This window comes from Aythya marila, assembly GCF_965140915.1.
Source record: "Aythya marila genome assembly, chromosome: 1".
Classification (NCBI taxonomy): Eukaryota; Metazoa; Chordata; class Aves; order Anseriformes; family Anatidae; genus Aythya; species Aythya marila.
In genome coordinates, this window is record NC_139042.1 from 63885704 (window position 1) to 63897565 (window position 11862).

The 11862-nt window shown below is 38.8% G+C and overlaps 1 protein-coding gene across 2 annotated transcripts in view; it reads left to right on the forward strand.

Moving 5' to 3' along the window:
* The window catches only part of EDAR (ectodysplasin A receptor), a 70110-nt gene that overhangs the window by 55223 nt on the left and 3025 nt on the right, over positions 1–11862 (forward strand). The window contains exons 6-11 of one of the 2 annotated variants that reach the window (XM_082776040.1): positions 5171–5257; positions 6396–6524; positions 6612–6686; positions 6924–6996; positions 7749–7908; positions 10918–10978. In XM_082776040.1, coding sequence (XP_082632166.1) covers positions 5171–5257; positions 6396–6524; positions 6612–6686; positions 6924–6996; positions 7749–7908; positions 10918–10978 — 585 coding nt within the window. The remainder of the gene's footprint in view (positions 1–5170; positions 5258–6395; positions 6525–6611; positions 6687–6923; positions 6997–7748; positions 7909–10917; positions 10979–11862) is intronic. The other variant, XM_082776041.1, reaches the window with a different exon arrangement.

Here is an 11862-nt window from a genome sequence, read left to right on the forward strand (position 1 = left end):
TGGGAGAAATGTTGAAGGCAATGCTTTATTGTTCACTGGTGGTATGGCCTTATTCTCATCCCCTCAGGGCTTGCCTATATTAGGAGAGGAACCTAATATTAGGACAAAATTGGCCAGCCTCAGCCATAAACCTTAAAGGGGAGGGATCTGAGGATCAAGCACAGGGTTTGCTCTTGTGAACTGCTGGGAAACCTGGGCCCACGTATCACGCAGGAGGTAATCTGGTCACACTGCAGCCCACTTGAAAACTCTGAGGACTTTGGAGGACCACAAACCCCGGGAGAGGTTGCAGGTGCCTGTAGCATTGCTCTGTCCTGTCTCACAAGCCTGCTGCAAACCTGCAGGGCCACAGCATTTCACCACCTGCACAAACTGGCTACCAATGTACAGAGGCATATGAGAGAAAAACTCCTCAGGGTCCCTGCTCAGGGACATTGCAGCAGGGTCTATACTGCTGTTATTCCCTTCGTGTTACACAGAGAAGGAGATGGCAACACAATTCCCAGAGCTGAGTTTAATTCATGCTGCATGTATTTATGACATACCCATACAATTAAAGCTCTCAGTGAATCCTAAACAAAACTACAGTAGATGTAAATAAATTGTCAGTCTAAGGCCACACATCCTATAATCACACCACTTCCCAGCAAAATAAAAGGAGAGAGAAATGAAACAGTTAAAAGACATTACAGAGAGCATGACAGCATAAAGTATTTATTTTTAGGTGTCTGAGCAGCAGTGGTTACTTGCAGTGAGAATGACCAGATCTAAAATTTAAGACTGCAGGAATTTTGCTATCAAAATCTGTAGAGGGTTCACACTAGAGAAATGATTTGCTTCTCATTCTGCCTGCTATAAAAAATACCTAAACTTGCTGAAATATGTACCTGCAGCTACAGTAAATATTAGAGTGACCTGCCTTACAGTATTCTGTATGTCTCCTGAAAATAACAGCCAGTAAAATCAGAAGCAGTCAAGCAGTCTTCCACTGTCTGGGATATTCTCTGTTATTAGTGATTTGCAATGTTTTTAGAGTTGGCTGATGTCTGATTGCTAAATTCATACGTAGAAGCCTTAAAAAGTAGCTTGATTTTGACAGCTGCTTCAGCTTCCATGACTTTCCAAGTGTATAGGGCTTCAATATGAAGTGTTGTAAGCTTACGTTTGAAAGTAAACCTTTCATGTACGTATCTGAATAGACATTTACATTAATTTGAACATTCTGACCTGCACTTTCCAAATATTTAGGTCTTTATTTATGACTAGATTCCATTATAATCTAGTTTCTGATTACTTTGTCAGGAATAAACTTTCTACCTTTATCGAATTTCGACTAAATACAATATATTTTTTGACTCATATTTCAGGCTGCTAGTTATTTATTTCAGCGTGTGCTTTGTCTTACTTCACTCCTTCAAAATGGTCACAGTGGCTGCAGGCACAGCTCGGCTGGCAGTAACGAGTATGGATTGCCATTCATAAATGGACCGTGGCTGTGAGGAGAGGGACTCATCAGGAGAAAGCGAGCTGCTCTCAGTAGCAAGAAGCAAACGCATACACGCATAAAGACGTTTTTAAAACGCTTCTTATTTTGGGATCACTCTGATAGTCTGTTGCGTACACACTTTGTGTATTTTTATAATCTGTCATTAAGTATTAAATAAACTTCACCAAAAAAAGCTGTTGCTGGCTGTGAGCAGCACTCCTTTGCTGGGACCAGTAAGCTGACACCTACAGCAGTGTAAGTCAGAAACACATATGGTCTCCTACTGCACCAGATTTCATTCAGGCGCAAACACTTGTGAGAGGGCATGTTGGCAAAACCTCCCCTCCCTGCGCCCTCCTCCTCCCACAGATCTGGCGGTTTCGTTCATCACTTCTTACTGTAAATCTGCCTTGAGATACACAAACAGCTGCAATGGTCCTGTCACACACAGCAGAACGGGCCTTTAAAATGAAAATATTATTTTACTGCCCTGCATTTCTTCACTATGGGGACGAAAGGCTAGCTGCCTGGCAAATTAAATTAAAACTATCTTTTGAATTAAAAAACAAAACAAAACAAAACAAAAAAAATGACTGCCATTTTTTTTTTTTTTTTTAATAAAAATGTTTCTAATGCAAAAACTGACAAAGCTTCAGTGATAACCATCTTTCTTAATGTCTTTATCACATTCCTACAATATTACTTACAGGTGTCTAGGAATATAAACCACTCTGTTGCACAGCTATATTACAGCCATCAGTCTTTTTTTTTTTTTTTTGTGCTTAAAACAGAGTTGTTTCCATATGTTGCACTCTAGCACTTTAGGATGTCTCTTTCTGAGCTGTATCTAAGTCTTTGTAGATTATGTAAGTGTCATCTGTATTGGAACCAGAATTAATAATGTGATCTAGATGCAAAACTGGATACGTGTAGGAACAACTGACATTGGAGTCATGGTATGCTGCCGGACCGGGAAAAAGCAGCAACTACAAGTTTTGCTTCTTTTTGCCTGTGCAAAAATGCCATGAACTGAAATTCTGCAGAAGCTGGCATATTTGGTTCCCCCTGTAGTGCAGGTGCATTAATTGGCTCTTGCTTCTAAGCCACATCTAAAGAACTATCTTGGCTCATAATGAATAAGCCAAATTATTAAATTTGATAATAGGCTTAAAATATGCATAATGACTAACTCCCACATAGGCGTATGTAAGAGGCCATCGCATTGTAGCATCAACCCAGATCTTGATACGTAGCACAGAACAAACGATGTAGTCCCATTCCCATGTAAGCGAAGGAAAATTCTGCACGTAGGCTCTTCCAAAGCTGAAGGTGCTCACCCTTGTGCACTGGAGAGGCTCCAGCTTGTGTCTGGGGTGGGAAAGAGGCTGTATCTTGATGTTGGGTAGAACTGGGTGAAGCGTGGTAACGATGCTGAATGAGGACCAGATGACCTTCCCCATTACCTCTCCTGTTATGTGCTGCTGCATGACTTCCCACCTTGGCTCTCCTTCCTTTCACAGATGAAAAACATTGCTAACAATACCTAATACGCTAAAAATACCAAGTGACTAAAGGATTGATTAGGCAGAAATACAATTAATACATGTTTGGAGTGAAGGAAAAGGGAGTGTGATAAAACTTGCTTATAAGGGAGACGAGCTCAAGCTTGTTAGATAAACTGCTAGCAGACAAAGCAGAGCGGTTTGCCTGTGTTAATTGAAAGGCAGTGGGAGAAAAGCTATTGTTGACTTGTTGCAGCTTGCAAGAATTGCACAGAATTGCAATTGCCTGTAATTAGGTTTGCCGGGGGAGGTGGCAAGAAGAGGCAAAAGCCTGGTAGCCGTGGACATGAAAGAACAGACACGTCTCTGGCTACAGCATTGGCCATTTTCTAGATTTCTTCCACTGTCCAGCTGGGATGAGTAAATAGATGGGTTGAGACCAAGGGTGATTCATTTCAGTTTTATGAAGAATTGCTGAAAACTTCTCTCTCATTAACTCCATTATACACAGATGACCTCTTCACCCACTGATACGTAGATGCTCCACTGCTACACTGCAGGTTCTGGAGCTTGTGAGTAATTCTTCCTAGAACCAACTCTGTCACAGAGAAGAACCCAAAGTCATAATTTGCATAATCTGCCTGACATTTGCATAATACTGAATTAACAAATTAGTGTGTTTAAAATTTCATGAAAACACTTCTTCAGTTTCAAAAAAGCAATTATAATAAATGAGTCCATTTCCTTCCAAGAAATGAAGTTTGAAAGAAATTTTACCATTGTTAAAGAAAATCTCTTTTGAAAACATCTGCAACTCATACTTTGTGGCCACTTAAGGAGTGTACATTTCTCATTCACTTCATGCAGCCATGTTTTATGTTAGGTAATACTTTTTTTTTTTTTTTTTTTTTTTTTTTAGAAAACATTTGTCTTAATTTGAAGAGCATGTCTATTTCTTTGTTCTTAACCACGGAACATTTCTCAGACCATTCCAGGCCACTTAATTTCCTGTCAACTTTACCTAGTGGGTTGAATTTCTTTACTAGGTCAAAATAATGGCTTGGTGAGTTCCCAGCTACTCTAGTTGCCACACCAGCTTGTTGAGCCATGTGCTCTGTGTATCTCACCAGGTGATTGGGACAGTCTTCTGGCTTTAGGTCTGCTGAATTTAATTATCATCACTGGACCTTTTCCATGCACAGCTAATATAAAGCAGGAGAGATTTCTTACCCCCCTCCCAGCTAGAAGATGGTTTTCAGTTGCTGTCAATGGTAGCTGTTTGCACAATCTGCTTACCAATTATGTGAAAAATGACTCGAGACTCAAGAGAAGGTTTTCTTCCAACCCCAATGTTTTTACGCCTCTTTTGGAACTCTATTTCAGCACCATCTGTATTTTAATACAGCCCTCAGATCAACAACGTTATTTCCAATAACATTCAGTATTGTCTAGTACTGTGAAAAGATGTTAGTTTATGACTTGGTTTACTGCTTTGAAAATTTGGTGTAAGACACCACCTGAAAGATTAATAAAAACATAAACTAACACATTTAAACTTAGCTGTAGAATTTAGACATGGAAAAGCCCTACTGGACAATCTCACTCTGTTGGTATGAAGTCCTTTACATTCTTCATTTAACTGGTTTTGTAGATTCCCCCCACCCCCCAGGATATAGATTTGACTGGACTGACAGAAGGAATCGTAAGAAACATGTTATCCAGCTAGATTGCAGAAACAATCGTATTTCCTTCTATGGTACAGCTCCATGGAACAGACAGGCATTCAACATTCTTGTTTGTCACCTTTCCTAGGTTTTCCTATGGGGTCGTGAAGGTTTGTTTAACATCAGATTTTCATGATGGTCTTGCTATAGTGAAGGATACCTGTCAGAAGCACTAATTTGATGAGTTTCTTCTAAGTTCCTAACAGTTCAAGAGCTTTGATTTCTTCCCCTCCCTCTAGATGCTATGCAAAAATGTATTTTAAACACAATTTTCAACATGCCAGCCACGCACGCTGGGATTAGTGACATTTCAAAAAGCCACAGTGAATTCATGGGTTCTTTGCTAATGAACAGGAAATGCAATCAAGCTAAGGCAAGGCTGTTTACCTGGGCCAAGATACCGCTGTGAAGAGATGAAATGACTGTGGAAGTTTATGGCATTTCTGTTTATATTGCAGGTGCAGGGGCTACCTCTGGCATTTCGGCCATTTTCCCGAGCACATCTGGCACAAGTACTTTTTCACCTTACCAGCATGCTCACAAAGGTAAGAAGGCATCCATAAATTTAATGCAGCTGCTCACGGTCTTGAAAATAATATCAACAAAGTGCAACTGAACTGATAATATCTATTGTGAATTTCATTGCCACTCTTTCCAGATTTTTAAAATTGCCATTAAAAACATTTCAGAATAATTTTTTAGTCCGTGGTTAATCAACACTCCTGCTTCAGAAGGATGGACTTAAAATGGTCTTGGACTGTGCGGGGTAATGCCAGCAATGAATTAGCTCATTATGTGCAGCCATACAGATACCACCTTATGCCTCAGCAAAGCCTAGGTTAGACTGGTGAAAATAATTTAATACACAAATATAGTCAGTCTCTCATTGAGCCAACATAAACCGTTCTCCAGTATGATTATTAGGTTTTTAAAATATTTGAACATCAGAACAGAACACAAAGGAGGAAGAACACAGTTACTGAGATACAGACCTGATTTTGTCTGTAAACAAGTTCTTGAGGATTGTTTTCAGAAAAGCTAGTTTTCATGCCTTTTAACATATCTGTCATTTTCTGCATCCTCTCATGACTTTTCAATTCTAATAGCTGTTCACCGTAATTCTGCTTCTACCTTTTCACATACCTTATTTTAAATTCACCCAGCATCCATGCTGTGTTTTAAGTCTGTTAGAAAAAAAAAACACAACACTTATTCCACATGTGCATTGTGTTCTCCTTCTTACTGCAAAGCGTTTGAGGCAGCTATAGTTATCAAGTACTTTTAGTTCTTGTCCCATTTATTTTTTGTTTATTTGTTTGTTTTTCTTTCTTTTTGATGCTGTTTCTGAGAATTCACTTTTTTGAAGGCTGCTACTCCTTACATATAGCTTCCTATATTATTAGCAAATAATACAATTTCATATATCTTTGGATGGTCGTGCAATCAGGTATTTTTTATGAATACTGATAACTATTTCCTGCAGCACAAATGTCACCGTTTTGAAAGCCTATTCATTAGTTTGCATTTGAGAAGTAGCACTTGGTTTTGCAATGACTAACAAGTAACCAGGACTCAGATCAAATACATGAGTATGCAAAATATAAGTGTAGAGCAGACTAAACTGGTAACTATTCTCTGATCTGAAGAGTTGCTTCTTTACAAAGTATTTCTTTGCTTTTCCAGCAGACCTTTCAGGACAAGGACATCTGGCTACAGCTCTTATAATTGCAATGTCTACTATATTCATAATGGCTATCGCCATTGTCCTCATCATCATGTTTTACATTGTGAAAACAAAACCTTCTGCTCAAGGTAATTTTCAGCATAACAAATTTTAGCAGAAAATGCTATTTTTAGATAGCTTCTAAGAATAATTACTGTTGCATCTTTACATTCTAGCCTGTTGCAAGAGCCACTCCGTAAAAAATGTTGAAGCTCAGGCTAATACACAAGAAGAGAAGAAAGAAGTGCAAGGTATAAGTTGCTTTAATTTTGCTTTTTCTATCCTTTTTCTAACATTGAGCTTAAGTGCAATTAGTGCATTCCTCTTAATTACAATTCCCCCATTCCTTCTCCATTTACGAAATGATTGTGTATAATAGCTTTTGTACTTCCAGAATGCCACTTTATCCTATGATAGCAGTAGCTAAAGCAGAGACAAAACACCAATTTGGATACTCATTGCCAATTTAAATTTCTGTTGATCTGCAGATAATGTTGTGATATTCTCTGAGAAAGAAGAGTTTGAAAAGCTTACAGCAACTCCAGCTAAGGCTGCTAAAAGGTAAGCAAAAAATAAACGTACTTCCATACCTTTGACTGAAGTGGGGAAGGGACATAGTCACCACTCATCCTGGTACAGAGGAATCCGTGTAGAACAAAGTAGAAATAATCTGCACCAAAATTTCAAGTCTAGTAGATCAAGGAATAATGTGTCAATGGGACAGCCACAGGTAATAGAGTTTCTGGAAAAGGTGATCACAGCCACCATGTGTTAAAACATTACCTTGAGCCGTTCATTAGTACCTGTGACCAGTTTATCAGTTCTCAGGGCTGTCTCCTCTTTTGTGAGGCCCATTAAGGGGATCTGAGTGTCACTTACCCACATAATGCCTCGGTAAGCTCCCCACTCACTTCCAGCCAGGAGGAGCAGAAATAACTTCTCCAGGCCATTAAGGGAACCCCTCTTCTATAGCATCATCTGGGTGGCACCGTGTGATAGTTTTCATCTCCTTGGATCTGCCTGGCAGCCAAACCTGGCTGGATAACACAACTCCAGTTAGGTTAAGACCATCCCCAGTGGAAAATCCTTCTATGAAGGGATTCTTGTAAGATGAGCATAATTGTACAGCTTGGTGAGCATTGAACATATATCTTCTGTAGGTGGATGTGGTTACATTTACAGGAATTCAGGGGAAAGGCATTTTTTAAAACTGAAAACATTTTTATTCCATTACTCTTGGATAGCAAAAAGGAAATAATTGGAGTCAAACCACAAGAGGCATCACTAAGATAACCTTATCCTTCATTTTACAGTGAAAACGATGCATCTTCTGAGAATGAACGACTTTTAAGTCGTAGCATGGATAGTGATGAAGAAGCTGCAGTTGACAAGCAAGGGACTCCAGAGAGATGCTTGTTATCTTTAGTGCATTTGGCCAGAGATAAATCTTCTACAAACAATAAATCGACTGGGGTAAGGCTACTTTGAGATTTAAAAATTGACAGTTGTTTTCTGTGTTGTTTTTATTGTTGTTATGTTTGATTTTTTTAAGAAAACCATTTACAAACTATCACCACAAAAATGCATTGTAATGAAGACAAGTCTAATTTACAAGTTACAAGAGAGTTTCTACACATAATTTTATTACAGTCTCATTTGCATAATGGCATATAATATTCTTTCAATATTTAAGAGAGCGTAAGTGCATATGTATATATACTGCCCAGTGTTGAAAAGCAGATTGCTACAAGAGTCATAGCTTTGCTTTTTTAGAGAATTATGTTTTATAGTCTGAAGAAACAAAAAACAAACTGCAACTCACCAATATAGCTAATGCTAATATAATTAACCCCAAAGCTACGTTTACTGCAGAAAAATAAAATAATGTAGCAGCACTGCTGGATTCATACTGTAGCACAACATCTGCCTGTCTTAACTCATTAGTATTTCTATGCCATTGAATTTTCAACAACATCCAGTGTTGTGCTTGTTGTCGTGTTTTTTTTTTTACATTTCAAAAATACATACGTGTTTTGAAGGTCATTCCTGTGCTCTGAAGGGCAACATAAATGCACTGTTTTGCTGTAGAAGGCCTTCATTTCTTCCTGCTGAATCTGTATCGCTGAAGGCATTTTATCTTAGACTATTTCAAGGCATTGCTAAGGCACTCCCTCACCCACACAACTATTTAGTTTATATTAAAATGAATGTTTCCTTAAAAATAAAGTGTCTGCTCAGATATTTGTTATGTTTTAGAACTTCAAAAATAATTAAAATTGGCAATAGCTAGGAGAACAATGCATCATTAATATCATCCGTTTTTTTTTTTAAGAAGTAGTTTTGAAAATACATCTTTTCATGTTTGCATGTTTTACTTTGCTGGGATGCTTCAGCTTAAACTTTCTAAAATAGCTCGTTTTTCAGCTGAGACCGGACAATCAAAGTCTTAATCCAAGAAAGATGTTTTTCTATTTGCAATCAGTTATGGCTAGCTGAAAATTACTTACTACTCAAAAGCTCATATTTTAAAATTCAGTTGTCTGAGGTCTCTGTATATATCCAACTTTATCACACTTCTGCATACACTTGCTTGAAATTGGGTAACAGAAGTTGGGTAAGCATGAAATTAGAACTTTTAATAAGAAAATAATCGTCTCTAAAGACAATATATAGTAGATACCTTCTCCTGAGTAGTTTAGATAGCGCATAAGGACATCTGAAGCATGAGCTATTTCTCCTAGACCTACTGTCCTAACATGCTGTTAATGGACTGAAGCCTATTGATAAGGCTGAAGACAAAGTTTTCGATGAAAGTGCAGATTGCATCAAGATCCCCCACTCCGTACCTGAGATTTTACAACTAAGCCAGTTGCCAGAAGCTAGAAAAGCAGTAATTTGCTTGAGGCTAGAGATTAAATAACATTTCTAGTACTGGAAAGAGTATTAAGCAGCTACTGGAGAGGGGTGGAGAAAGTTAAAGGCCAGTTCTTTTCCAAGGCTGCTCTTCCCTGGTTAAAACAAGAAAAACATAATGGAATGAGCTACAACACAGGGGACCATCAGACCCAAATTTACCTGCTTGCTCCCAGAGTAAGCTTTACAAATTTCCGTCTTCTGGCTCAGGCAAAAAGATCACCCTGTGTAACTCTTTTTGGGCTTGGAATTCTTTAACCTCCCTCTTTGCCCTAAAAATGAGGGGAGAATGAAAATAGGTACCTAATCATTATCTTAAGAGGAATTTTAATAAATCCCATGGGGAAAAAAAAATAAAATCTATTAGGTTCTGAAACAGCTAATCCAAGTGTACAGTAGCAGCCAAATGATTAATGTAAATTATATGAAGAATATGTGAAGAACAGCCAGTGTCTGCATTGCATTTCCCTGCAATACAGCATGCTGTGAGACAGGCGTCGGGTGGAGCAGCCAGTTTGCTGTCTCCAGCTGCAAGTCTATTAATCCAAGTAATTGATGTGCCCTGTCCTTTAGAGCCCAAATAAAATGAGGAAAATCTTTCAAAAATAAATAAATGAATAAATAAATAAATAAACAAGAGAGAGCTTTCTTCATTCTGTTTTGCAGTGAAAAGCGGTGAATTTGTGGAGATAATACTAGAGTCCTACCAAAATGACAGCTTTTCAGAAAGCTCAGTCCTAATGAGAGCTGGCAGGGAGATGACAATTCCAGTCCTTGAGAACTCATGACATTTTGACATTTGTTTTCAATCCGCATTGAATCCAAGGCCAAACCTTGAGAATATATTTGCTAAGTGAAACCACATCAAAATGTCCATTTTCAGCTTGGAAAGTGTCAGGGTTTTCAGTCTGAGTCTCTTTCTTGTCAAAAATGACGGTCAAAAATGACGGCAGCGCCCTGGACCTCAGATTTTCCCTGTCTAAAGTGTCGCTGATTTTTTTATCTATCTGTAAAATCCTTCGGATTCACCCAGGCAATACGTCATGGAAGAAAATATATAATTAATCAGTAACGCAGCAAGCAGCTCTATGTCAAGTGACAGAAAAAGAAGATCCCCTCCTCTACAGCCCTCTTACATTATTGGAAGAAGGCAATAGCAGTCTGAATTTAATTCCCCGTGGCCAGTCCTGTCCTGGTTTACCTGGGAATCCCTGCATTAATTGCTTGCATGTGTGGTATTGAATTTGTCCTCATTGTCAGGAGTTGCTTCAGTCTGAAAAAGAAATAAAACACAAAAACATTTAGAGCAGAAAAGTCAATGATCTAAAACAACATAAAAAGACGGAAAGAAAGATCTCTAGCAGCAGAAAGCAAAAGCAGAAATATGTTTACTTTTCACTGAATTGCCGTGTCCTGCTCTATAAGGCTTCAAAAGAGACCCTTCAGGATGTTATGTGAGAACCCCTTGAGCCATGAAATTAGGATCTCCCAGCGGTTTTGTACTGCTCTCTGCCAATTGTTTACTCACGTGACTGAAAAAAATAATGCAATAATGCTCTTCTCTTTCAGATTCAAAGTAGAAGGAAAAAGATACTGGATGTGTACGCTAACGTATGCGACGTCGCAGAAGGTGAGTGCACAAAACTTGCACCTATAGTTGCAGCACAGAACTGGATCAGAGCAGTTTGCTGTAAAATAGAAATCCCTCTGTGTGCCTGTGGAAAGGAGAGCTTCATGGAAAGGAAGTGCAAATCTGGAAAAAGACCCTGTGAGCAGATTCGTACTCACCTGCTAGGAAGCATCATGATGCCCCAGTTTCAGAGCTGTGTGGGCTGGGTTTGCACACCACAGCTTCCCTCCAGATGTGCGCATGGTCTTCCTTCCTCTGGAGAGCAGCAAGGGTAGTGCTGGGTTGTGCTTGGACATCGAAGCTGTGGAGAAGCACTCTCACATTCTTCATCTAGAGGAAAGCTGCTTGATTGGTCCCTTTAGTGAGGTGGATAACAGGTATAAATTAGTTCCAGAGGAAAGTGTGATTTGTGGAGGATCAGAACTGCATTTCAGACAAAAGTCTCGACCTACTCTGCTTCTTTAAATGCTGTCCCACTTCTCACAAGTGCAGTTTCCAAGTAGGTCAGTGTTTTAAGTGTCTTCAGCACTTGACTAGCTGTAGTGTTTCGGCAGAAGGGACATGAATTAATTTTCCTGCAGAACAAAGGACAAGACTGCATTTACCTTTTTTTTTTTTTTTTTTTTTCCCACACACTTGATGTGCACATACCTTTGTGAGTTTTCTATGGTTCAGGGAGCTCCATTTCCCACCAAATTGCTGCTGTGGGGTATGAAGCAGGAAAACTACAGAAGCAAAAGACTGTTTTCAGAAAAAAAAAAAAAAAACCCACACAGTAGCTGATTCTCTCCTCTATTCTGTGACCAGTAGTACACAGAAAAAAAAAAAAAGTCCAGGAAAAAATAGTTTTTTCCTCACAAGATGAATGTTAAATCCTCTCTAGA